The 27933-nt window shown below is 44.6% G+C and overlaps 3 protein-coding genes across 3 annotated transcripts in view; 2 read left to right on the top strand and 1 right to left on the bottom strand.

Moving 5' to 3' along the window:
* The first annotated feature begins 750 nt into the window (after window positions 1-750).
* On the top strand, window positions 751-11911 carry LRIT1 (leucine rich repeat, Ig-like and transmembrane domains 1). The gene is made up of 4 exons (XM_053949700.1): window positions 751-2029; window positions 4544-5010; window positions 8275-8580; window positions 10926-11911. The coding sequence occupies exons 1-4, from the start codon at window positions 1908-1910 to the stop codon at window positions 11909-11911; spliced, it is 1881 nt and encodes a 626-aa protein (XP_053805675.1). The 5' UTR covers window positions 751-1907.
* Window positions 11912-18462: 6551 nt separating this feature from the next.
* On the top strand, window positions 18463-23329 carry LRIT2 (leucine rich repeat, Ig-like and transmembrane domains 2). Its single transcript, XM_053949701.1, has 3 exons — window positions 18463-18572; window positions 18963-19744; window positions 21200-23329. Exons 1-3 carry the CDS (start codon window positions 18463-18465, stop codon window positions 22003-22005), a joined length of 1698 nt encoding a protein of 565 aa, XP_053805676.1. The 3' UTR covers window positions 22006-23329.
* An 815-nt stretch (window positions 23330-24144) lies between these two features.
* CDHR1 (cadherin related family member 1) overlaps window positions 24145-27933 on the bottom strand; it is a 45449-nt gene continuing 41660 nt past the window's right edge. The window contains exon 17 of the mRNA XM_053949699.1: window positions 24145-26810. Within this exon, the coding sequence (XP_053805674.1) occupies window positions 26259-26810 (552 nt within the window). The 3' untranslated portion in view covers window positions 24145-26258. The remainder of the gene's footprint in view (window positions 26811-27933) is intronic.

The raw sequence follows: 27933 nt of genomic DNA, 5'->3' as shown, positions 1-27933 counted from the left end.
TTAATGTTACCTCTTTTATTTATCTGTTTTTATTAATCTCTCAGCCTACCTCCAGGTCTTTCTCTTTCTTGTTGAGAAGTGAGTCTGTCATGTTAAGTAAATAGCAGCTTTCTTGACAAAGTGCAGAGCATTAGCTGCTGCTAAGGTATGCTTTATTGATTGCTGTTGATTTTTACAAATTAAGTTTACTTCTCCTGCTCCTGACATTTAATGGTAACTTAAATGTTTCATTAGTGAGGCAAAATTGAGGTTCATGAAAGCAAACCTTACAATACAGTTCTGCTTTCTACAAGTTTATTATCCAAGAGCTCCAATGGAGGGAAACTATCAGATGCGTTGAAAAGAAAACAGATGCAAGAGGTTAATTATGTTGCATTGCCTTTTCAAGTAGAATTTAACTTCAGATGTTTCAGTCAATGTTGTAAGTATTGAGCTGAGGCAGAGTCTGGACAGCAAGGCAAGCTGACCAATGAGTAAACTAAAAAAAAACCAATAAGCTTGGTCTTAGCTTAGAGATCATTAAGGGAACTGAGAAATCATTAAATCTAGAAATGAGACCTAATGGAAGTCAATGAGAGAACTATGGATAGTTAATGAGCAGTACTGCATTATGTTCTCACCTCTTCAGAGATAAATAATAAGATACTTGAATTTCTCTTTGAACAACAGTAAATGTAGAATGTGAAAAGAGCAGGGGGGGGAAGTAGTCCTCTGGGACATCCCCTCAATAAATGATTTCTGCAAACCTTAATTAATTATTGGAGTAACTTGTGAAACAAGCTTATGTGAAACTATGGCACCATAAAATATCTGTTTAATAGTTAGCCCCAAACCACATTGGAATTACCTTGAAACTTCAAAAGTTCATTACCAAGAATTATTGAAAAATCACCAGTATAATTTCATTGTGAAGAACATAGGTTGAACTCTGCATCTCCACTCCAGAAATCCTGGCGAACAATCTTTGTTAGGAACAACATTGATGTAAGCACAGTCATTAACCTTCAGGTAGATTGTACATAGATAGCTGTGTTATTGCTGCACTTCTGAGTAGTAACTTCTCATTATGTATTCCAAAAGGAAAAGCACTATCAATAGGTCCATAACAAGGAGGAGTGCTGGAGAAGTGAGGTGAGTCTTCAGCTGACCTTAAGAGAGAACTGAGCTTTTCTTAGCATTCCTGAATTCCTGCCACTCAGCCCTGCATCAGGTGGCACTTCCCAAAAGGGTCGCTTACCTGAGCTTAGCTGTGTCAGCGAGTCAGAGCACAGTGGTCAGTCCTGCAGGTGGGTGTTAGTCCTGGTAGAAACTGAAATATGTACCTATTTACTGGGTTATTAACTGTTTATCAGTAACAGGCTTGTTGCCAACAGTTCAATAATTGCTTTATCAAACTAGGAGTCTTTAAAAGAAAATAAAGCCTTTTAATAGCATCACTATATATATATATATATATTTTAGTGCTCTTAGATAGAAGGCTTACATTCCATTAGCACAAATAACTGTTTTAAATCTTCCCAATACCTCTGCGGGGAACTAAATTATTGCTAATTCCTGGTCAGATAACAGTTATCTTGCCTGTGATGTAGGTCCCCCAAAAATGTATTTGCTTTTTTCTTGCTTGGGAGCCCCAGACTGCCAGAGGAAGGTGTTTTGAAGGGGCTGCTGAAGGAAGAAATGCCGTTAGTCCAGTTCCGGGAAGCAATAAGCACCTTCATGAAAATAACTCAAGTCCCCATCCTTAATCCCTGCCTATCCTTTTTTATCTGATGGACTCAGCGAGGGCTGGAAGATCACAGTGTGGCTGAAAACAAAAGGGAGTTAAGATGCGAGCGGCCGATGGATAAAACAATAGGCGAAGCCCTCCACGCTGCCTAGAGCCAGGTGCGCTCCATGCCCAGGTCGCCATGTGGGTGGCGGTGACTCTGCTGTGCTGCTCGGCGCTGGCGGGGCTGCCCCGGGCGGGCGGCTCCTGCCCCTCGCAGTGCAGCTGCGCCTTCCACAGCCTCAGCGAGGGGACCAAGGCCAGGTACGCCGGGCGCTCTCGCCGCGGGGTCGGGGGGTGTTTCTGCTCCTCTGCAAGGATGCTCGCAGGAGAAAATATTGTGTCTCGACTTCGTGGCCATTATTTTCCCGGTTGCTCCACGCTCTAGCTATATTTGCAGAGGATTAGCTTCTGAAAACACAGTAAGCTGATTTCAGAGAAAGCGTTTGGGCATCTCTTCTGTGAGAACAGAAGTAACATAATTATTGCTGGTGTAATGGCAAAAAGGGAATAAAATTTAAACAGTATTTTATTTTTTTTTTTTTACTTTTCTGCTGAAAATTCTGGTTGTAAAAGGTTTTATTCTGCTCTGCTGGTTTGTTGCTAAAGTGTGACTAGATTTGATTCATGTTGTGGTACAATAGCCAACAATTTACTTAAAAAATCCTTCAGCTGGAGATTTTAGGCATACCAATATACTTTAGACAAGAATGAACTAAAAAAACAGACAGTAACAAAAAAAAAAAAAAATAATTAAAAGAAGTTCATTCTCAGACTGGAAACTTTCAATTGAAAAAGAAGGCAAGACCAAAAGGACATCCATCTTTGAAAGCAAAGCCATTGAACATACATTTCTCTGGAGGACTGTTATAAAAGAGTCCTTCTGAAGGGTAAGCACACAGTATCTGACTTAAAGAAAATAGAGGCCATATTTTTATAAGGTGTGGTTCACAGAAGAGGAGGTTTTGTGACAGAGATACAGGATTTGCAAAATCCTTTGTAACAAACTTTTTCTAGGCTGAAATATATTTTCATTACTGAAATGAGGTATTTTGGAACCCCATGAAATAGCTCTACTTTCTTATTTCTTTAATGGTGCTATAGATTTAATACTAGAAACTTGCCAGTAAGAAGAAGCCTGGTAGAGACACAAGTAGCCTGCAATTGCTAAAAGGGAGTGTAACAGTGTGAGAGCCAATTATTTCTCCCATAACTGTCACAGTTCCCAGGGGGAATTTCCTCTCAGTGACTGGAAAAAGCTGTTGTGGATTTTAGTAAGATACATAATGAAGCAAATATCCATTAGTCCCTTAAGGAGCATAATGCTGCCTTTTTTCTGTATTATGATTCATATTTCTCACTAGAAGGATATTATCCCATAGATTATCCCATAGTTCAGTGCTCACTGACATAATTTAGGGACACTATGAGAAGCATTCTGCTTTACTGCCATGGTCTTTCTGTTAGTAACATTTTGTGACATGACTACACAAAGAAAAAAATGTTTTATTGAAAGTGGATTTCTATTTTTTTCTTATTTGATAGATTTTTATCTTCCTCAAAATCTCAACTTTCAGCAGAGGGTAGGCAGGATTTAATGCCACAATAAAAATGTTGGGTGAGAGTAATGTAGTGTTAGTTTTGATTATAAATTAACAATTTAACTGCAGGCTCAAATAGCATTTAAATCTGGGAAGTCTGCCTGAGCAGTTCAGCAATGTTATCTATTTTTGTTGATAGTGGAGGAATAATTGCTTTCAGCTAAAACCAGCCTGGTTTTGACAGCTTTGTAATATTCTGTTTATAGAGACAGTGTGATAGGAAAACGTTACTTATCACATTACATTTCTCGTGGTGTCTTGTTCAGCAAGTGGGCTGGAACACGACCATCCAACCTCTTACCTTTTGCAGGCGGCTTGGTGTTTTGTTAAGAATTTGCCTTCCCCTACTTGCTGATAGGCAAATTAAAATTCAGTCTGAGAGACCTGTTTTGTCTCCCTTCATTTCTTATGGCGCTCTACAATCCCATGTCACAATTTTTTGTATGAAGGCTGCAAAAATGCAGCATAAGCTTTTCATGCTTTGACCTTTAAGAGATTAGAAATGGGGAAGAATGATTAAAACATATAAATCTGCCTTGCTTTCAGTATAGCATTTTCCAAAGAGTTAATTTGCTGTGCTTTCACTCTCATGACTGTATGTGTCTGTGGTGCAGTGACTGCTACCATCTTTACACACCCTCCATAGTAAAGCAGAGCTTACTCCAGAGTACTTCCAAGGAGTTGTTACCTGACTTTCTTATTCTCATTTCTCAAACCAGAGTTCCCGTGTCATATTTAATCTATATAACTTCTTGCCCTCCTGCATGTCAATAAGGCTTCTTTTTGTAGGGATTTTGTAGTCCGATTTATGGATCCTTTTGTTTTAACTTGCACTAGAATCCTCTGTTGTGCATGAATGTTGTCACTGCTATCATCAGTACTCTAAAAGACCTGATAGCAAAACCCAGCAGGAAGACTAAATGAGCCAGGTTTGGGCTCACACCACTCCAGGAGAGGCACAATACTGTGATCTCTGCAGTTAGAAGGCACATATGAATTACTGCAAGTTGATGTATTTACAGTGATGATGCAGAGATCAGCAGCAAGAAAGAAATGACAAGAAGGAATCTTGTGAAAATAGAAAGGCAGATCAAGATCTTGAATTAAAATAAGGTTTCACATCTTTTCAAAATAAAAGAAAGTCACATCTTTGCTTGTCCTTGTCTTTCCCCACCAGGACAGTGCTGTGCAATGACCCAGAGATGACCCTCCCTCCTGTGAACATCCCTGTTGATACAACCAAGCTTCGGATAGAAAAGACAGCCATCCGCAGGGTGCCAGGAGAGGCTTTCCACCTGCTTCACAACCTGGAGTACCTCTGGATGCCCTATAACTCCCTGGCCAGCCTCAGCAGCATCACCTTCAAGGGCCTTCGTCGTCTGCAGGAGCTGAGGCTGGATGGGAACAACTTAATCTCATTCCCCTGGGAGAGCCTGGCTGGCATGCCACAGCTGAGGCTTCTGGATTTACACAACAACGAACTCACCTCAGTCCCTCCAGATGCTGCTCGTTATGTCAAGAATATCACATACCTGGATCTGTCTAGCAATAAGCTGATGACTCTTCCTCAGGCTCTCATTGCCACCTGGGCCAACCTCCAGGCTGTTCCCTACTTCCCCAATGACAACTCCAAGATCATCCTAGGTAAGAGAAATTGCCTCCCATTTTGCAGGGGGCACAAACGTCAAGAGTTCCTCATCTCCTTACAGCATTTTAACCCACTGTGGTTACCATAGCAAGTACACTGCTATTATATGTATACAATTTAATACCCCAAATAATGTGTGTAAATTCATTTGCATATTAACAAACTCACCTCAGGTTCATCACACCCATCTTATTATGCCATAAATTTGATTACTTGCTTGGATCTTTGCAGCACAAAGTTGGTGACTCTTGTTCAGGGCTTTTTTAGTTATTGCCACTGCCATTTTGGATGGAAATACAAATATGTTTACAGCTCTTCATCATTTATGTGTTCTTTTATAATAGCACTGTGTTTGGAATTGACCCATTTTAAGCAGAGCTAAATAAAAGGATGGATAATTTATTATGTCTAAATTAAAGAGGAATAATGCCACGACTAAGCATAAAATCTGGGTCAGAGCTGCCAATTTGTCTCTTCCCAGAGCCTTGTTTATCTGTTCACAGAGAATTAAACCCTAGTCTACCCAAACACACCAAGACAGTGCTGCATCAAAGGGCAGCTATGAAGCTCCAAGAAGGGCACCTAAGAAGCTCCAAGAATACCCTTTCTGGTGGCAGCTCTAGGCTCCCCAGAGGTACAGCTTTGGGGCAATTACCCATTTTTGTGTCAGGGTTTCTCACAGCTGACTCTCCGTTGCAGGATGCCCAGGTGAGGTTTTGAGCCCATTTCCTAGTTCAGGGGATTATTACACAGTCTTTTAGCCATTGTTTACTGTTCAAATCCATGGCAGGCTGATGATGGCTCAGAGTTGTTGCCATCTGCATGTACAGCCTCTGCAGCCAGGGGTGTGAGCTCAGGCACCTGCTGATAATCTCAGCAGAGGCACTGCAAGTTTCCTCTCACTCTAGCAAGTACTTGCTGCTCTTTGTTCCCTTGATATATTTAGGGAGGTGAAGTTTTTAAAACCAGATTGCAGTGGAAAGAGATACAAGACTTAAAAAATATACAAAATACTCCCTACAAAGCTTTTAGTGTCCTTAGCAGATGTTGCTGAAAGTTTCACTAGCAGGAGAGGAGCAGGTGTTTCATGATCCTGTTTTGCCAGATGCAGTAACAAGTTCTTTAAGCCAAAATTGGCAGTTTGGGATTGCCCATTTCATTTGTGGCAAGACTGCCTAGATCATACTTTTCCCTTTTTATTTTTAGAGTCAAGTTATGTGTAAAAATGTTATTCCATTCAATACAGATTAGAAGAGTGTTTTACCATGAACAAATCATGCCTTGATGCACGTGGCCAAATTGAGTAGTATCCAGCTATGCACAGGCTGATTGTGCCAGGATCCTAAAAAATTCATGTAGCCATATGAGTACAATGCTAAAATTAATGCAGTAATGTACATACACTCCAGTTTCTAGGTCCTATCCTATGGACACCCATAGGAACCTTGGAGATAAAATGCATATCCCTCACAGGAGCAGGCTGGGAAAACACAGCTGCATGTTTCTGTTTCACTCTGCTCATGACTGTTTCTCATGGAGGCATAAAAAATCATGAATAATAAAAAGAGGCAGCCCGATCCATTTCTTGTCTGCAGTGCATCACTGTGACTCCAGAGCCACCACTTGCAGACTCTTTCAAGAAGAGTAATTCCTCTGCTAAGTTGCTGGCTACTAGTCTGTGCCAAGGGTGCAAGCTTTTCCACATGAGGACTGCCCACGTGAGCCCATGGAACTGTGCTCTGCAGGGCAGCAAAGGCCTCACTGGGCTTTGTGGTGCTGCTGCTTCAGCTGGAGCTGGGGTACCTGCTAGGGAACCTGGGATCAATTGTTATCTAGTGCATGAACTAGAAACTGCTAGCAAAAATGCCATAAAACAACAAAGCCAAGCTGAATGTTCATTATTGACTTAGTCCCCTTCACTTTAGCATATTAATTTACAAGAACTGACCTCTTGCCAAAACCCATCACTTCTAGATCCTCTTTTAAGCCCTGGGAAGAAGATATGGAAAGCACTCAAAAGCTGTTCCACAGCATCTTAAAAACAGTTTGAGGGAGTATTAGTACTCTTCCCTTTCAGGCAGGTGCCAGCCCCCAGGTATGTCCTTGGGCTGTGCATGGCAGAGGAGGTGCAGCCCCCTCAGAGGGAGCAGAGCTCACCCCTGTGGCAGGCAGGATGCCTGGGAGCCATGCTCCTGGCTTAGGCTTCAAATGTGTGCCTGGGGTTTGATGGCATTAATATCCCTGGTGCCAATTCTGCTAGCTAAAATCATTAGAGACCACAACCTGTCCACAGCACAGCTGGATGTGAACATTTGTAAGTAGGATGACACAGATTTAATCAGAATGCAGCAACTTCTGTTCATGGATATGCATTGCTCCAGTTCCAAATCTGCTTTTTTCAGTGCTATCTTCACAAGTCTATTTTTAATTATGTATAATTTTTTCAGAATTGGAATTCAATAGCTGCAAACTGGGAGAGCAGAATAAAGAAGAGAGACATTCCAGGAGTCTGACACAGGAGTGTGTTTTTCAATATATCTCTGTGTGTATAGCCTTAATATAGTTATGGTCTATCTACATTTTTTATATACCATAACAGGCATACTCTCCGATTTAATCCTCAAAACAGTTCTTTCATGTTATCCAGTATAAATTAGCATTTCAGGAAAAGCAACTGATTACCAAAATAATGAAAATAACTTAGACTAACAGGGCTGGAAGAGAACTATGACAGGCAAATAGGATCAGCCACAGCTATTGCAGGTGTGAAAAGTGGCACGACAATCTGGCTAGTATTTTAAGAATGTCCAGTGACAATTTTCTGGCCTGTCTGAGACTTCATGGTCTCCTCATGCCGAAAGAATCCACAGCCCTTCTCCCATGAATACTTGTTTCTTTCATCCTGGAACAAAATGTGTTTATAATAAATTCTTGTTTTGCTTCTTTATATGCACAAATCACAATGTTTTCATGATATGAATAATCTTGCTTTGAACTTAAAGAATATGATTTCAGATCCAGATTTGGAGATACTTTAGCAAGTCACATTTATTCCATTCTGGCAACTGTGGGATCCATCAGATGCAGCCAGCAGCAGTGGGGGTACACACCTCTCCCTCCCCACATACTCCTGCACAGGCAGTTCTTGTAGAGCAGACTGGGAGTCTACCACACTTTGTCCTGCTGAAAAATAGACATGAAAGTGGCAGAAACAAAAGGTGGCGTTGGAGTGACTTAGTGCCCCAATTTCTTTTTGACAGGCTTGCAAGACAATCCTTGGGTGTGTGACTGCAGTCTGTACGAAATGGTGCATTTCCTAAATTTCCAGTCTCCTAACATAGCCTTCATTGAGCCCAGGCTGAAATGCTTCACCCCCCGGAGCCTTGCAGGAGTCTTCTTCAGCCAGGTGGAGCTGAGGAAGTGTCAGAGCCCCGTGGTGCACACATCTGTGGCCAAGGTGAAGACTATCCTGGGCAGCACGGTGCTGCTGCGGTGTGGCACCACGGGCGTGCCCATCCCCGAGCTCAGCTGGAGGAGAGCTGATGGGGCTCAGCTGAATGGCACAGGTGGGTTTGGTTTAAGCTTTTCTGCACAGGTGGAATGAGTGAGGCAGACCTGTACTAGGTGCAATCCACTCTGGCATTGTGATTTTCTATAGACTATAGAATTACTTATATGTTGATCTTAATATTATCAGATAAGTGTCTGTTATCATGTGCAGGAAGTTGGTTTTGCTTTCTTTCATAGCAATTGTGGTGGTGAGACGAGGATTTTTTGTGAATCTGATGGAGCTAAAGAAATGAAATATTTCCAACAGTAGCAATTAGCTGTTTTCAGTTAGTTAATTATTCAGTAACTGAAAAGGCTTCCCACTGAATTATTCTATATTCTATTAATCTATTCTATTGCTAATCCATTAGGAAACATCTCTGGCAGAGATATGTCTGATGTGAATTCAACTGGGATTCAGATCAGCTGTAGAAGAAAGAAAAGGTTGCAAACATACAGCACTACTGATACATTAAACAATAAAAAAAACACCAAACCACTAAAATGCTGAAGGATACAATGCTTCAGTGGGAATGTCCCCAAGGAATCATTCCCTCTGACAGACAAGCTGTCCTGGGGAAAAAGGCCTATGGAAGAAACCCTGACCACCTGGTCTGAGCACCTATCCTGGGGGAAGCCTTCAAACAGACACTGGTTTTGTGACCAATCAGGATTTCATTTCCATTCACAAGAAATTTTGTAGCTGTAATTGCAACACTGGTCCTTTAATTTGTGTGGAATTTAGGGAAGAAACCTTTGTTCTGCTGAAGACAACTGTCCTTAGCTTTTTGTCCTAGAAGTTTTCAGTCAGGACCTGAACCTTCTTGCTTCCAACCTGCCCTGAATACTCCTGTATCCTAGTCCTGCCCTGACTTTCATAGAGGATCTAAACCCAGCAGATAAATTGCTAAGTATTGGGTCTGATCTTCAAAGGGTTACAGGGCTCCTCGGTGCACACAACAGGGAAGAGAGCAATTTTCTTTCTCAGCAGTAGAACCATTTGTAGTAAGTATCATTTCCTGGATCTCCACAAGTCATTGCTCTGTTGTGCACGATGTGCAGGATGTAGCAGAGCTGCTCCTCATGATGATGATGTGTACCCATCATGCTGCAAACATCCCTCCTCCTACACTTGAAAGAGAGCCACCACAAAAAATAGAACAGGATGATTTCCTGAAAGCCTATGTTGAGTTTACTTTGAGCTACAACTGAGAATGATGTATTTTGTGCCCAACTAAATCAGATGCCAGCACCTTTCAATAAAAAGCTAGCTGGAAAGGTAAGTTATTTCTCAGCAATGGCAGCTTCTTGTGACAATGCTATAATGTGACTATTTGAAATGCTGGTGTTCTGAGCAGAAAGGAGTAAGAAACAGCCCACAGTCTGTATCTACAGGTAATTGCCATAGGCAGATCCATAGCTTTATGTTTTTAAAAATACTCATTCAGTAAATAATTAAACTGAAAAAGCAACTTCTTTTACCTTGTATTTTGCTGCCATTGGAAGGGACCCTGGTTGCCAAGGCTGGATCCTGACCCCAAGAGGGCTTGGGAGAAGTTTGCGTTCTCTTACCTTTGCCTTTCAGACATCTACCTGGTTTACCTTTCAGCAGGAAAGGGCTGAGACAGCACATGCCCATCCTACGGAGGCTGGTTAAATCATGAAGAGGGTGCTTTACCCTTCCACAAGATCCCAACTCTTTTTTTTTTTTTTTTTTCTGCACCAGTAGAAAAAGGCAAAGAAAGCCAGTTTTAGTCTGCAAGTAGATCACATGAGCAAATCAACACTCAGCTATGTACATATCATTTGGTGGTAACCAAATGTACACCTGTGTAAAGATAAACACCTGCAATAATTAAGCAGTAGAAGGGATATTATCTTTCAACTATTTTTCCATATACTCTAGGCTAGTCTGTGTGTGTTTATTACAATAAAATCTCCATTGTTTGTATTTTCTTTGCCTCCACAGTCTGCATCTAATGCTCAAATAGATCATGTTGCTGCCTGCTCCTTCCACTCTTTCAAGTATTGTACCTACATAAGAATATTCAAGCTTTTATTTTTAATGGAAAAACCTTTCCTGTTATGTTTTCAAGCTGTACATCAATTTGGAGGAAACAGCATCAACTTTTTTCAAGTATATTCATTTTCAAGCAGTTCAAATCCTGACATAATCTAATTATAGTCCTTTTCTTAGGTTTATTTTGATTTTGTAATGTTCTTGGTGGTGAGCAGAAATGATGATTCTTTATCACAAACTTCATTGAGCAGATATTTGGTGATGGAATCTTAATATTTTACAAACTTGGAACTAATTCCATTTATTATTGCCTGCTTATTTAACATTTTTCCTGCCTTGCAGTTCACCAAGAGATTTCCAGTGATGGGATGAGCTGGTCTATCCTGGGCCTGCCTGTAGTCTCTTACCTTGATTCCGGAGAGTACATCTGTAAAGCAAAGAATTTCCTGGGGGCAACAGAGGCGTTCATCTCGCTCATCATCACAGACTCAGAAAGCACAGATGACCCTAACTCTAGTGCCAAAGGCACATGGAATGGCAAGGCCAGCGGGATGGAGGCAGCGGCCTACAATGACAAACTGGTGGCAAGGTATGTTATCACCACCTCCACCGTGCCCACCCTGGGGGCTGGGGCGGGCACCGGAGACAACGTCCTCCTCCCAGACATGGCACAAGACAGCAACCCCCAGAACCTGCTGGTGAGCCCCACCACGGGCCAGCAGGAGCCAGAGAGGATGGTGAGGTCTGTCAGGGTCATAGGGGACACCGACCAGAGCATCACGCTGGCCTGGAAGGCGCCCATGGCAAAGAACACCACAGTGTTCAGTGTCCTTTATGCTGTCTTTGGGGAGAGGGACATGCGGCGGATCAATGTGGAGCCAGGGAAGACCAAGGTCACTCTTTATGGGCTGCTGCCAAAGACCAAATACATCGTGTGTGTCTGTGTGAAAGGGCTGATCCCCAGGAAGGAGCAGTGCATCATATTTTCCACAGATGAGGTTGTCAGTGCAGGAGGGACTCAGAAGCTCATCAATGTGGTTGTCATCAGCGTGGCCTGTGTCATTGCTGTTCCTCTGACTCTGGTGGTCTGCTGTGGAGCACTGAAACGGCGCTGCAAAAAATGCTTTGTGCGGAAGCCCAAGGACGTGCAGGAATCGTACGTCACCTTTGAAAGCCTGTCTCCCGGGGCCAAGGCGAAAGGCGTGGAAGGAGAGTACTTGACCAGGCACACCCCTGACGAGTCCAACAGGCTGCTGTCCGCCCGCTCCAGCGTGGACTCGGAAGCCATACCAAAGATAGAGGGACAGCCTAATGAATACTTCTGCTGACAGTACCTAGGCTGACTGGCAGCTCGCCCAGTGGGAAGCGTGTGGCTGTATCTGTGACTCTGCGCCAGCACTGCAGGCCACCCTGTCCATGCTTCTGACATGTTCTGGGAGAGGATGCAAGAGGGCAGACGGCGCCCAAGCTTTACAGAAACATGTTGCTCACACCACCTGGGGTTGGCTGCTTTGTACCCAGTCAAAAGCTTTTCTGATAATGGCCTCATTCTCCTGGACCACATTTTTTTTTCCTGTCAAATGAAGTATGCACACTAAGTGTAAGGACATTAAGAAACATTTCTGAGTGTTCTCTGCTTGGTATTGTTTAGGACCTGCTCTGCAATATGCTAAGTATTTTATTCTCAGCTCTTTTGATGTTCTTTTGGTTGACAAGCCAGGGGAGTATTTAGTAATTTTAATAAAAACACTTATGAAAGTGAAGATTGAGAGTCTTACCTTTTACATCCCCCATGTTTGCATGAAACATGCAGCTTGATGCTTAATAGATCACCAAACAGACATGTACAGCAACCCTTTCTAATACGTCCAACATAATTACAACTCTATGCTCTGAATTCAGAGAAACGTGCAAAGGAAATAGAAATGAAGAGACAAAACCCAATCCACTCCTAAGAATGTATAATAGAGAGCATTTGCTGATTGCATTTTGGCCCTAAACTCTGGTCTAAAGATATGGAACAATAGCAAAGGTCTTTCAGTATCAGTCCTAGCTGGCATTTTGTATCTGTATTGTAATTAGTAGAATATGTTTTATACCAGCTGTGCTAGATTACAATCATACAATGGCCTACTTTGCACATTGTGTGTGATGGTGTAATGCTTTGCAATCATACTGGAAAAGCTACATTAGACAGTTTTGCAAAAATCTCCCAAACCAGCTCTGTCACTGCTGCCTGTGCTCTTGGCAAAACTGATGGTGAAGGCCCACACGATCAGCCAGGTACTTGTGACTTGGTCATGGAAAGAAGTTGCTTTGTGAAGAGTAGGAGAAAGTGATGTGGTGTCAAACCACTGGCCATGCACACATCAGCCACTCCTGACTATGGTCTCAGTGGTGGCAGAGGCTCAGTGCAGTCTTTTTGGGTTTCAAACATTTTACAAATTCAAGGACCCTGAAAAAACCTGTCTAACATTAATCTAAATGTAGTCAGGGTGAACTGATCAGTCATTTACGTTCTGCAGCTTCACTGAAATTTGAATCTGAGTGCTTATCACAGGCTAATTCCCAGATGTGTAATTTTCCACTCAAGTCCCTCATGCAGTAATACTGTATATAACATTTTTCTCTTTGTAATAAATATTATTCATGAAGAAAATGATATATGTTCTGCCAAATGTTGAATGGGAAAGATCCAGTCAAGTTGAAATGCTAATGGATAAAGCTTGCTGAATTGTTCTGAAATGTGTTTGTAAATTTATTGGAAGGACTTCCACTCATATTCTGGATGTGTATGTACAGTGTGGCTTAACAAAATTCACTGGCTGGAATGGAGCCCTGTATGGATTTTGCAAGTCCTCCTTGTACAGAAGGGTTTCACTTATGTCAGATTACTTGGCCTGATGGAAAAAACAAGCCATTTGATCTCAACATAAATACCAGCAACAGGGATACATCACAAGAGTTTCTGACAGGACTCCCTGTATTCCTTGCATTTATGATAAGGAACTTCTCTTGTATTGGGAGAATTTGTCAGTCCCTGTATAAAATAACTAATGCTATTTCTATCATTGGACTGTGTAGATTTTTAGGTTTACAAATAAAGTTTTGTAAAATTATATATTTTAAAGCAACAAATTGACTGATGAAAGATGGTGCATAATAGATCTATTCCTTATTTATAAAGTTTAATAAAATGTTTTAAATTTTTGTCCAGACTGATTATTAGAGTCAGGAAAAAACTGTCTTTCCAGTAGTTTTTGTGCTGAGTTGCAAAGATTGCTGTATGTGAGCCTGGGTCCTGCCCACATACGCAGCAGGAGCACTGGGCTGTGCAGAACTCTCCCTACCATGGCCCTGGATGGGTAAGCTCCTGAAGAACCAAGGCTGTCCTGAAGTTTTCCTGTGGTGAACAGAGTGCACCTGCTGCCCAAGGACCTTCCTGTAAGTCAGGTCTGCAGGAGCTGACTGGGAACCAGAATTACTCACTTTTCAGCTGACTTTAGACATGAGCTGGGCCATTTGCTGCACCAGCCCTGGTGAGGAGCAGCCCTCCCCTGCTGCGAGGCTCGGTCTGTGAGCTGGCTGTGGAGAAGGCACCAGCTGGGCCAGCACTGTCCCTCTTTGCTTGTGCTCCATCGAGGGATCATCCTGGGACATTCAACTGTGGAGGTGCTCAATTTTACAGACTCTACTGGATATTTTTTGTACTTTCAATAAATAGTGATCCCAAATAGAATAAATGTGACTTCTCTCATTCCTGTGCCTTCTCTCACTGTCTCATAGCTGAGGCATTGCAGTTTCTCATCTCAGCTGCTGCTGTTCAAGACAAGCCTTTCTCTACTGCACTGATGGCTCATACACAATTGGCAGTAGGAACAAACTTGCACAAGCTCTGGCTTGTCTGGAATTGGTCAGAGAAGAAACCCTGTACTTGCTAAATTATGAGAGAAATTTCAAACCATTAAGGAAACTGATGTGACTTCAATGCTCTGGGTCAGCTTTTCAGAGGTATCAGACATGTGAAGATGTACCTCATTGGATTTTCTGTTTGTCATGGAAGGGCTGTTAGGCACCTAGTTTCATCCTTACCTCCAGGTAAGGAGGAAACCATTTCTTTCTTGTTTAAAGTCAATTCTCAAGATGCGCTGTAAGAACCAAAGCAAACATCTGCTATTGAACTCCCTCTTAACAAGCCTGGACAGGATATTACCATGCCCACTAAACCATATTACGTCAACTCATTTTTTAAGCACTTTGATACATACACTGTGTGAAACACCCAACTGTAGCCTTCAATGCCTATGTCCTGCCCAGCAGTGATTTCTAACACTGAAAGCCGTGGCAGAGGGACTAATTGAAAAGCATCAGCCCAGACTTGATTTCTTACAAGAAGAAATGTCATTTCAAGATGGAGTTTGACTCCCCAGCCATAGCTGGCAGCACACAGTGGGTGATCTCTTGGCATTTACTTTGGCAATCAGCGCAGTCTCTTAAACTCCGCTTCCCATAGACACTGTCTCTGTGGAGATTTATTTTGACAGCTTGTTTGAGCAGAGTTTGAGACAGTTTGTTCTGCATTTTGGCTTCAGTTGGGATGCCACATGATGTTAAAGAGCAGCTGAACTGAGTGGACATCTGCTGTCACAATAGTGACCATTACATTTACAAGCAGGCATAAACTGGGCAGAATTAAAAAGGCAGCAAAATCCCAGTCCAGTAGGGAACATAATGACTGTGGATAATGCTGGGGGATTTATTTCCCTTACTTCCCCCTCCCCCCTTCTCCCCCCCGTTCTCTCTACCCTAATTCATCCAACTTAGTTAAGTGGTTCACCACTGGACTCTCAGGTTAATACTGAACCTTCTGAATATACTTGGGGTTTGGATATATTTAGATAAATGGCCTCTCAAGCAGCAAATAAATGTCAGCCTGAAAACAGCCAGAGCATTGGCCCATGGTACTGAATAACACCACTCTTTGAAAGGCCATTTTCTAGCCCTGTAGAAGATAGGTCAGACTGGCAGGAATTCTCATGTGGGAAATGGAAAACAACTGCAAATATTTTTTATTGATTTTTCTGTTAAGCAATTCATTTATTTAAAATAAGGTATTTCTAACAGAGAACGCTGGATATCATTTTGCTTCCTGCATCCCAGGACATTTGGCATTGTGCCTGAAGATGTACATGGAGGGAAACTCCAGTAGTTTATAAACCTTTTAGTACTTTATAAACCCCAGGCACTGATGGGTGTCTCCATCCCTCGTGGCTGCCAACTATCCAGCCTGACTGAACATGCCAGTGATCTGGGGGGGGCTCAGCCACTGATCCCCTCACAGGGAGGTGTCCCATCCCCTCTAAAGCTGAACATATCAAGGCACTGCTTTTCTTCTGCCTCTGTGAAAGTTTTCTGTTCCCAGGCCCTGCAGCTCACCCATGGGCAAACTCCAGGATTCACTCCTGACACCCAGGAGTTTTCTAACTAATTACATCATAAATAGTTTATTAATGTCATTGCCTGTGGTAAAGGGTAAAATAGTATTATTTTATTATAGTAAAATAATATTATTATGGCATATATAATATAATATATAATATAATATAATATAATATATATATAATATAATATAATATAATATAATATAATATATATATAATATAATATAATATAATATAATATAAATTATGTTATCTATAATAAAATGTAATTCGATATACAATAATATAATAGGAGAGGGAGATGCTGGAATGCAAGACCCTCAGGGCACAGGCCCAGAGGGAAATCCAGGCACAGGAATTGAACTGAAACCCCTGGAAAAATGGAATATATGAAGCCACAAGGTGAAATAGAAATATAGATTTAGAATATAGATATTAGCTTTTAGTAGAAACTTACACTAAGTACCTTGAGTATATAAAAAGTTAAAAATTATAATATAATATAATATAATATATATATAATATAATATAATATAATATAATATAATATAATATAATATAATATAATATAATATAATATAATATAAGTAACGTTATGTTCTATTTTCTAGTTAATATTTTATAATATAATATGATATAGAATCATGTATTATTTTATTTAATATATTGTATTATTTTATTATTGTAAATTTATATTTATTATTACTGTAAAGTGTAAAAATAGAAAATTATTATTATAAAAACGATAACTGTTTTATTAGGGAATATTTTCATGGTAGACCACAGAAAGAGACTAAAGGCACCAGTGACTGATGGGTGATGGGGAAGGACACACCCTCCCACGGCAGCTGCCACTGTTGCTCCTGCAACATCCTCAGTTTAGCCAGCCAGCCCTGCTGATGGGTGTCCCCTCTGTTTGGCTACATGGAAAGTGCACAAGGTGTGTGTGCCTCGGGTGACAGGAGCTCTAGTGGTGCCACCCCCACTACAACAGCAGCAGCTTCACCAAGAAACTCCTCAGCAGCCACCACCCTCCCAGTGGGGGATTATAGCTGCTGCATCTGCTGTGCTACAGACCAGCAGCCTTTCCCCTTCCCAGCCCACTGACAGGTTTGAATATAGGGCAGCTGTTGAAAAATCAAATACTGCACCACGGACAAATAAAGAACATTTCAGCTAAAAAGCCCAAACCATAAAAATCCCCTATGCTTGTGGTTAGATGTGAGTCACTGCCAGAAATAGCATCCCCACATGCCCATTCCTTGTGGCCTGTTTCCTGTACATGGAGGACAGTAACAGAGCACTGTATCAGTCCCCAGAAGTTTCCCCACCAGTTCATTTTGCTGATTTGCCATGAAATAAAAGCTCCTGTTGATTTAAACACTTCAGAATCAAGCCTGTGTCTTCTGTAGGTTGAAAGCAGCACAACCATGAGAGCCACATATAGCTCTAAGCTGCCACACTTTAAGTACTTTCCTATCCTGGTCCCATAGGTTAGAGGTTAAGCAGGTTCAGGTTAATCTTGCTTTGTGACCCAGCGTCACACACCCGGGCAGTGAGGTGCAGCCCTTTTCCCAGGCGTGCTCCCGTGCAGGCTGTAGTGAAGCCCATCCACACTAGATGGCCCCAGGAGAACGCAGAACTCCTTGGAAAGCTTAACTAAACCTGCTATTTTGGCTTAAAAGAGATCAATAAATTTGGTTACTCTAAATCCCTTTTCAGAACGGTTTAGTTTTTCAAGATGACGGAAAGGTAGCCAGCATGCATCCATGCATCTTATAAGGGAAGCCAGAGAACAGCACTGAAAATTTTTATTTCTACAAAGAGATTGACTTTTTAAGAGACTCAGAGAAACCCATGGACTGGCCACAGCTATGTTTCAAAGGAAAAAGTTGCCATGCTTATGCTTCCATGCTTTTAGGTCTGGGGAGCGGGCTTCATGCTCACCATGAGCAGAACACACCCTGCACAGCACTGCAGGCAGGGTTTGGGGGAGGATGGACTGTGCAATGGGGCACTATGGACATTACAGCTGAAGTCTGGCCCTTACTGTGGCTTTCTGCCTTGATAAAAATCATTAAAATATAGGAGATAGAGACAGACTCTGTGAAATTTAAAAAAAAAAAAATTGGCCTGGTTAATTATTTGCAAGGGCTTGGCAAAAGAAGTGGTTTTGGCTCCATCTTCATATTCCCAACCAAATAAATATGTCTGTCAGAATCCCCTCAGGTGGAGGAGAAATGCCAAGAGTGATCCTGGGGGTGGTTTTTAGCACTTGGACACAGACTGAGAACCACACTACATGTCTTCCTTAGGGTTGGGTCCCCAGCAGGATTTATTTCTGCGTCAAGGAAGATTACAGGTAATAGGATTTGCTTCTTGGAGGCTGTTGGCGTGTTTGGTGCAAACCCCTGCACAGTGCTTTCTTAAAGGAGAATATGGACCCTGTCTGTCATATTTTTCTTCTTCTTCTGGCCTTCCACAAGATAAACCCATCTGTTTCATCTTGCATCACAGGATGCTCTTGTTCTCAGGACAACTTTGGAAGGTAAGAACACTGTTACCCCTGTTGTAGCACCAGTGAAGTGGCTCAGACAGTCCCAGTAGGAACGTGCTGATGATGTGAGCACCAAAACCAAGCAGATTTATGCATGTAGTGCCACCTCTAATACTTGAATTGTGCTTTCTTGAGCATAGAATGAGAGCTCTCTTATTTCTCTGAGATATGTAGTTACATACATAGCCATTTTTATGACTTAATTGCATTCTTTATAGCAAAATTGGTATAAACTCCAGGGATGGATGGATGGATGGCTTATGCATGCCCCGTATACAATACCTTATAATTATTCAAGTGCTTGTAGACCTGCATAGGGAACTGGTTTATTGGCCTCAAATGTAGTCTGTGACCTGGAAAATTTTCTGGTTTTCTCCGTAGGAGTTTGCTCTGCATGTCTGCACTGCTGAGGCAGATCCCTGCAAACATCCCTCAGGACATCCGGAAAATCAGAATAGAAAATTCTCACCTAACAGAATTGCCTCGTGGGTCTTTTGAGAACGTTAGTGCCTTGGAGTATCTGTGGCTCAATTTTAACAACATCACAGTGATGCACATCAAGAGCCTGGAATATCTGCCAGCTCTGAAGGAGCTGCGCTTGCAAGGGAACAAATTAAGTTCAGTGCCATGGACAGCATTTCAAGACACCCCGACTCTGAAAATCCTGGATCTGAAGCACAACCGGCTGGACGTCCTTCCAGAACACGCACTCCGCTATCTGCCCAACCTGACCTATTTAGATCTGTCCTCAAATCAGCTTACCATCATATCCAGGGATGTCTTCTACAACTGGCCCGTGTACCAGAGAAGCCAGAGGACGGAGGGGCCGCTAGAAGCTATTTCCAATGCCGTCCTGGCCCTCCATGACAACCCCTGGATTTGCGACTGTCGCCTGCGGGGATTTGTCCAGTTTATCAAGTCTGTGGGCCCACCTATTATTCTGATGAATTCCTACTTAACTTGCTCAGGCCCAAAATTCAGGACAGGGAAGTTTTTTCATGAAGTGGAGCTTAACAGCTGCACGAAGCCCCTGACCTCAGCCCTTGACACCAACCTGACAGTCCCAGCAGGGTTAAACATCACCCTGACCTGCTTTGTGCAAGCCAGCCCTTCCCCGGCTGTCTGGTGGACCTATGCACTCAAACTTTTAAGGGCATTTAATGGTAAGCAAAGCTTTTTCTTCTTCTTTTTTTTTTTTTTTTTAATTAAAAATTTATGCTGTACTATTCTACTTACATAGGGTCTCCAGGCCATCACAGTCACCACAGCAACCCAGCCCCTTTAGAACACCACAGTTATTGTGGTGGCAGTTATCCAAATGATCTCAATCATCCTGTGCATCTAAGCACATCTGACCAGCATAAGAAGAGCTGCTTCATGCAGGATATCAGTCAAAGATAAAAGGAGCATGGCCTCATTTTTATACAATTATCATACTTGTGGATTTTAAGAAGCAGCTCTTTCTTCATGATACGTGATTGTAGGAGCTACTAATCCTATATTAGTTGCACATATTTAATAAAAATGTAGTTATCAAAATATGCATGTATATTTACTATATATTATATACTACACAATTTATTATGTCATATACTATATATATTTGCACACATTCTGTATAATTATATGTACATGTAGATGTATTTGTATGAGCCCACACCCATATGCAGACTTCTATGTTCCTACACTATTCCCATATATTCTCTCAAGAAATAGAAAACAAACCACAAAACTGTGCAGCCCTGTTTCCTGTCTGTGCCCATTCATGTTTGGAGTGAACTGAAACAGAGGTTGTTGTTTACCTGAAGTATTGCTTATTTACATTCTTTAGCAAAGGTGTTGTAATATGAGACCTTTTCCTCTTCCTCCCAATCCATCCTCCCTCATGTTTATTTTTACTAAGAGCCTTCAATAGGACAAGTTGCTATTTTCATCAGGTAAAGTAAGACACACAGGCAGCCAGCACACAGGTTCTGTGTCCCTAATAAGCCAGCTAACTAAATAGGATAGCATTAGCCCTTAATCCTGGGCTGATATTTGCTTCAATTGCAGTGCTGTAGCAGCACTTGTGTGTCTTTTCACAAGCACATGCTGATTAATTACATACAGTTTCTTCTCAACCACAGCCACACACCTCTGTTTGGGTAGATGACAGGGTTTCACACTGTTCTTAAAACCGCATTTCACTTCCAGCCCAACACTTTCTAGCTTCATACACCTATTTTGGTCTGAGCCTCTTGAGACTGACATTTTTAATCCTAACACAGGATGGAGCATGTGTCCAAAATGTAGGTGCGTCTCCTCAATGCCTCTCCTGGTTTGCCCTGACCTAAGAATGCTGATGGCAATGGGCAGCTCGGCCTCTGCCCGCAGCAGCTTCTCCAGCTGCTTGTACTGGGTCAGGGGTCGGACACACCCCATGTCTCCCATGCCTGGGTGCCCAACGCGTTTATTGCCCTTCAGACAGACAACGCTTTGCTGTCAGCTCTGGGGGGTGTGGCACATTCCTGTGCCCCTCTTCCTTTGTCCCTGGGCAGGGAGGGTCCCGTCCCAGACCGGCCTTGGGGCTGCCCAAGGGCACGGTGGCTCCCTGCTGACCCGCTCACCTCTGCCCGCAGTGACCACGGAGCCCATCAGCGAGGACGCCGTCCGCTCGGAGCTGCTGATCCCGGCGGCACGGCCAGCAGACGCCGGCAACTACACCTGCACAGCCGCAAACTTCTTGGGCAACACCTCGGTGGCCATCAACCTCCGCGTGGTGGCCCCGTGGGCGTCCACCACGCCGCGCGGCTGGGCGCCCATGGCCCCCGCGGAGCCGGGCGCCCACGTGGAGGTGCGCATCGCCAAGCAGACGGTCTACGGCATCACGCTGGAGTGGTTCGCGGCGGCGGCGGCGGCAGCGGAGCCGGGGGAGACCTGGTACACCCTCCTTGTGGGCCGCTACGACGCCGCCCAGAAGGACACCATCTACATCGGGCCCGGCGTCAACACGTACTCGGTGACCGACCTGCTGCCCGCCACCAAGTACGAGGTGTGCGTGGCCGTGCGCAACCAGGCTCCCCGCAAGGGCCAGTGCGTCGTCTTCGTCACGGGCAGCGACGTCAGCCAGATGGAGCAGCGCGAGAAGCTCATCCACATCGTGGTCATCGTGTGCGCCATGGTGCTGGCCGTGCCGGCCGGCATGTACGCCTGCACGGCCGAGGCGCTGCCCGGCTGCCTGGCCCGCTGCCCTAGCGCCTGCCCGCGCCGCCGCCGCGGGGGCCCGGCGCAGGCCGCGGGCAGCAAGGAGAGCACGCTGGACAGCCTGCCCGCCGGCAGCGAGGACGGGCTCTGCCGCCCCGACGGCGGCGCACGGCGGCCTCCGGACCGCCCGGAGCCCGGCAAGGCCCGGCCGCCCCACAGGAACAGCGCCGACCTCTACTAGCCCGGCCCTGCCGCGCTGCGGCACCTTCCGCTCGCCACCGCGGGCCGCAGCCGGTGCTGGCCGTCTCGAAGGACAGCGCCAGGGCGGCTCTGCGCTGCGAGGCCCGGGGCACGGCGGGCGCACCGCCGGTGCTGGCCGCACGCGTGGGGAGCCCTGGAATGGAGGCGCCCGGGCTGCCCGGCCGCAGCTGTGGGTGCAGCTGCGCCGCCATCGCCCCGGGCTGTCCCTGCAGCACTGTCACGGAGCAACGCACACTGACACACCAAGAAAACCAACACTAACAAAAAGCAACCCCCGAACCAATAGCAATGCTTGTGGCCAAAGGCAGAAGTGTCCCCTCACTCACCCACACAGGTGTGTCTTTAAATATTTGTGTCCGCAGCTCTGTCCAGTGCTCGGTGCCCGGTTCTCCTGTGTGCCAGCTGCTGGGAATGGACAGGGAAGCTGGGCACGCCTGCCATCACAGCCCAGCAACAACAAATGGTGGGGAGGATTGGGTCAACACGATGAAGAGATTTTATTTTAGTTGGAGAAAAGTTGTTTTTTTTTTTTGACCAGAGGTGTTGGTGTTGGGGGTGGGTTTTTTGTTTGTTTTGATTTTTTTTTCCTTTTTTGGCTGGTTTTTTTTTTTTTTTTCTTACTCCTCCTTAAGGTTTACGCAGCCCTAAGAGATTCACAGCTTTGGTTGTACCACAAACAGGAAAAGTGCAAGTGCTTGAACTAGGCTAGTGGAATAAGTGGACAGGGGCAGAGAACATAGTGGAGCAGGGGGTTGGGAGCTGAGGATGCAAACCAGGCACATTCCCTAAGTGCAAACAGGTGCCTGCCTACCCTGCTGCTTTGAAACCAAAGCTCACCTCTTTGCTAGAGGCAAAAAAAACCCAAAGATGCGTGTAAAAGCAACTGCCTCCTGCTTGTGAAGCAGCTCAGTGCTGTGATTCTCAGAGGTCTGAGGACATGTGACTTACTATTTTTCTTTTTTTGACCTCATGCTTTCCAGCACAACCAAAGCATGTGGCCCACAGACCCACAGCCCTTGTTATATGTGTTATAGATCATCTCAAAAAGAAAAATCTAGACTAGACACCCCAGCTGTTGTGAAATTCATGCTGTGGTAGCTTGGCTTTCTAATTGTGGTGGTGTGTTTTTTGGTGTGTGTTTTCCATGCTGTCTCTCCTCAGGGCCTATGATTCCTCTCCCAGCACCTCCTTCTGCTGTACCGTACTGCACAGCTTTTGAACAGATCTGTTTTGTCACTGCTGACTCTCACTGTTAATACTTCACAGGACATCCTAGGCTTGTCAGTCTTTTAGTGTCAAAGGAATAAACACGACAGGTTTTCAGAATACACAGAGGTCCTGTGCTTCATCTCTGGCCTTTTACAGTTACAAATTGTAAAGAAACCTGGATTACAAGGAGCTCTGGGGTTTGGCTGCGGGGATGGAGGAGGCCAGGCAGCTTCAGTACAAGTCACAGGGGTCTGAAGTGGTGAGGAAGGGGCAGCAGCAGCTGGCCAAGCAGGAAAACCTTGTCCTGGGAAAACCACCTGCAGACACAGCTAGTACAGAGTGAGGCATGAGCTGATGCTGGTTGAAGACCAATGTGGGGCCGTGGGTGAGGGGGAGTAAATAACAAAGCACCGTCAGTAATGACCGGCCTTCTTCCATCCCAGTCAGCAGGGAGGGACGTCAGCACACTGTAGAGACTGGAGAGAGCTGCTGAATCACAGTGAGGAAACAGCTAGGGCAAGACAAAACATGCCCTGACCACGTGGAGGAAGTTCATAGCAAATCGCAGACACTGGCATCAGACTGAACGTCCCTGCCCCAGGGCATGCTGCAGTGGGCTGTACCACGGCCAGGGGCTCCTGTGACCCTGCCCATGGCCTGTGCCAGTGGCGTCCAGCTTCTCACCTGCCCTCCTTCCAGCCTGGTGTTGTCCAAAAACCACACAGCCCCTCTCCTGACTCACAGCCCACAGAAGGGTCCTTTTGGCCATCCTAAAAAGTGGCCTGGCTGCCTGTGGCTGTCAGGTGAACACAAGGCATCGTTGCCAGCAGAAGCACACAGAAGCACCTTTTGCAGATTTTTAGAAAATTTATTTATTAAAAAAAAAAAAAAAACCAAAAAAACCCTTGAAGTTGAAATACAGAGTAACTGGGAAAGAGTCTCACAACATAGTAATAAAACATCTTTATTGCCTCTTAAATATAATCTCTAAGACTATAAGCCTGTAATTCCTGTTAAATCTGACTTAATTGAATGGTCTTTATAGGCTTTCCTCATTAGAGAATGAACACTGAATACTGGCAATAACACAAAACTGGGAAGACAGTGGAATGGGGAATAAATCAGGAACTTGGGGGAACATTGCAGAACCTGCAGACATTCAGCCAGCAGAAGTCAGGTGCTTGCACAGAGCAGCAGGACTGGGGTCAGGGGCTGCACGTCCCCTCCCTCCAGCCAGCTTATGGCCAGGGGACAAGGATGTGGCAATTGGACAGGTGAGAACTTGGCCTCACATCACAGGGCCCGAGGAGGAGGGATAAGCAAGAAAACAGTAGAGAAAATGAGAGATGTGACAGGAGAGGCTCTGGGAGCAGCCTTCCTGACATGGCCCCCAGCTGGGACTCTCCTGCACCTCTTGGCTACAGCTGCTGGCTCAGCTCACGGGTGACATGAGCAATGAGCACTATGGCTTCTAGGCAGATTGAACTGAAGTTAAAAAATACAAGATTTTCCTTGTAACTGCATAATTTCATATTCAACCAGGCATCCTCTAAACTGATGAAGTCCTGGTTTTCAGCTACTGGAGTGAGAGGAGATCCTGAGGGCCAGGCCTGCTGGTTCAACTGAAATGACAGCTGGAGAACTCTCATGAACCCCTTGAATTAACACGGTGTGCTCCCCACCTTGATGTTCCTGGTACCATGACAGCACAGCTTCTCTGCAGGGCTGGGTCTCAGAGAGAGGGTGCAGGGTGCTGCTACCCAGGCAGCTCGGTTGGTGCTGCCTTCTCCCCAGGGGATGAGAAACAGACAGGTCCAGCTAAAAAAACATCTCCTCCAAAACCAACCTGAGGGCGAGTCTGTGGGGTAGATCCAGTGCTCTGCTCTTGGTTCCTTTTTACTGTCACGTAACAGGAAAAAAAACCTGTCAGCTGCCCTGCCAGTCCCCTTCCATCAACTGTTGTTTAATTCACTCAAAAATACTGATACGAAATAACTGAATATTTTGTGGAAAACTCCTTTTGCACACACCAGTGTGCAAAACAAGCCAGGAGAGGTGATGAAATATATTCCTTGACACCTTCTGCTAGCAGTGTACAACACCACATGATCTTTCCAGACACTTTCCTGACCAACATATGCAACTTTACAGCACTTGTCTCTGTCTTCTGCTTATCATTTGCCTCTCAGTTTTATCTTGTCTTCCCAGTGTTTTTATTCACGTCCTTCTCCTGCTGGACTCCTGCTCTTTTGGGGCTCAGTGTCAGAAGGAGGCAGTGCTGAGTGCTGCTATTGAACTTCCGTGCTCAAATCTTGCCCCTGCTGGTCCAGGGAAGGCTGAGGTGCCCATCCCGTCCCTCCACAGCAGGCAAGTCCAGGGCAGGAGCAAAGCACAGCATCATGTCAATGTGCTCTGGCAAAACCAGCGTAAGCTGCAGGAAAACAAAGAACTTCTCCGAGCCTGTCTGCTTACCTTTTGGGAATGAAGGTACTCAGGCCACGAGCACATCGCTCTGCCAGCTGTTGTGCACATTGTGCATGGGACAGGGCAGTGTCACTGCTGTAGGAGACCTGCACCTCGACTCAGTGCTGCTGCCACAGCCAGACCAGCATCTTCAAAAATGGGTCTGAGAATTGAAGTGATGGATTTTCAGACACCTCAAACCCACCTGCCAGACCAGGTCAGAAGAAGCATCCACCAGGGCCTTGGCTGCAGAGCATCTTGTTTGAAAACCCAAGCTCTGGGCAGAGATCTTCAAACCAGGGGTAACCTGAGTCCCTGTTCACCTGGGGAGGCTGTGGCTGGTGCACTCAGCACCGTGGTCAGACACAGCTGCAGGGAGGGCCCACGGGACACGGCCAAGGGAACCGCTGTCACGATGGTACTTGCAGAAGGTGAGGGGTGGCTATCACAGCGAGAAGCTGCTCTGGTTCACAGGGTGCTGACAGACACAGGGAAGAGACAGCAAGTAAAAACATCCATGCCCAGCCACAGTCTGCAGTCTCTGGGGCCTGCTGAGAGCACCTAGATGTGGGGCTCCCCATAAGCTGCATTCCTCTTCTCAAACCTCATTTTTAGCTCTGACACGAGGGCGTTGTGGGTGCTGCTGTGACCTTTCTTCTTCGGTGGCTTGATTATATGCTTGGGAGTGAGGGACCCAGACACAGTTGGCACCCGCCACCCTGGGGCATCGCCCCGGGGAGCGAGGGCAGGGGGTGGCGGGGGCAGGGGGGCTGCCGGCGGCACGGGGATGACCTGAACGTTATTGTTGCTGTTCTCATTGTGTAGGCTCTTCACGTCCTCCTCAACGACAAACTTCTCTGCAGCGTTGCTGGGCCTCTTGAACTTCAGCCACTCCATCCTGACTGTCCGGGATGGCGGCATCTGTCTCTTTTTTATGATCCTTCTCACCGGCATGACTTTGTTGGACCGCTTGTTGCGCCAGAACATGGCAGTAGAGATCATGATAGTTATCAGCACCATTATGCCCATGACACCAGCTAGCACTCCTAAGGCTTTCATGGGGTTATCTTTAGTTTGCATCAAAAAGGCGGCCATAGGCCCTTTGTGAAGAGTCTGTAAAGGAGTACAAAGAAAACACATGACTTACTCTAGGGGACAGACAGTGACCCAGGAATTTCATTTGTCCAAAATATGTTACAAGTAGAGCTGATTGATGAAAGTTGTCTCTAAAAAAAAATATGAGAGGCATACAGCCAGTTCAGTTGTGGAGAATTTAGATGGGGCTGGAGACTGGGTAAACATTATAATATTGTGAGGTAGATGACTTGAACACAAAAGCTTACAGAAGCACTGCCACCAAATTAGGGCAGATTCCTGCATGTGACCATAGTGTTTAACTTGCAAGAATGGAACAAGAAAATAATTGGTTCAATTACTGAACATGGCATTGAAAAGGATTAGGAGAAAGCTTCTGCTTATAAAATGTCAGTGTACAAATGAGTAGTTAGCAGATATGTGCTGCATTCTGTTTTCAAGTACTCTTTTACAGACATAACAAAACTCTTTGAGGTAGGGGAGATAAGTGGAGCTAAAGAGCTTTGTTTATAGAAAGAAAAGAAATCAGTAATGACATAAGCTACATATGGCATATTAAGGACAAATGAATGGCCAGTTCATTTTCCAGCTTAGCACACTGTGCGTCTTGGAGGTCCCCGTATAATTTTGCGGATTTTGCCCTGCGGGTGGAGCTTGGATCTTTTCACACTTTTCCAGTACATGATGGTGGAGATCACCATTGTAACAGAAATGGTGGAAAGGACGCCACTCATGCATATTCCATATATTGTCCATGGACGCTTCTTGAGGCCTAAAATATAGGATTTTACCCTGGACTTGATCTGGAAATATCAAAAATAAGAGAAATGGTCAACCCTCACATGGTTATATTTGAAAGAGGCCAGTATATATTATAAATACAGCTGGGGAACTAGGCTGAAATGTGTACAGGATAGAGAGCCTATAAAATAAATGGAGCTAAGTGTTGAACTAGGCACAGGAGAGGAGGCAGTTGCAATGATGTTGAACTGAATCCAGAAACAGTAAAAGAAGTTAGGAAGCACATATAAACAGCTGGCTGATTGGGGAGTAAAGGCTAGAGGCATGGCACATAGATCACCCCAATTTAGGGCATCGTAGCCTATCCTTGGACTGCGTTTCCAAGAGAAGTTAATCATGA

Source organism: Vidua chalybeata, chromosome 8 (genome assembly GCF_026979565.1).
Source record: "Vidua chalybeata isolate OUT-0048 chromosome 8, bVidCha1 merged haplotype, whole genome shotgun sequence".
NCBI lineage: Eukaryota > Metazoa > Chordata > Aves > Passeriformes > Viduidae > Vidua > Vidua chalybeata.
Note: the sequence above shows the minus strand (reverse complement) of the source record. Positions and strands in the feature narration are given on the sequence as shown.

Bases quoted from the DNA above. Each gene is read 5' to 3' on its own strand.
- LRIT2 (XM_053949701.1), top strand. From the start codon at position 18,463: ATGGACCCTGTCTGTCATATTTTTCTTCTTCTTCTGGCCTTCCACAAG. The intron at 18,573-18,962 runs GTAAGAACACTG...TTTTCTCCGTAG, and splicing joins TCTCAGGACAACTTTGGAAG to GAGTTTGCTCTGCATGTCTG. The intron at 19,745-21,199 runs GTAAGCAAAGCT...CTCTGCCCGCAG, and splicing joins ACTTTTAAGGGCATTTAATG to TGACCACGGAGCCCATCAGC.
- LRIT1 (XM_053949700.1), top strand. From the start codon at position 1,908: ATGTGGGTGGCGGTGACTCTGCTGTGCTGCTCGGCGCTGGCGGGGCTG. The intron at 5,011-8,274 runs GTAAGAGAAATT...TCTTTTTGACAG, and splicing joins CAACTCCAAGATCATCCTAG to GCTTGCAAGACAATCCTTGG. The intron at 8,581-10,925 runs GTGGGTTTGGTT...CCTGCCTTGCAG, and splicing joins GGCTCAGCTGAATGGCACAG to TTCACCAAGAGATTTCCAGT.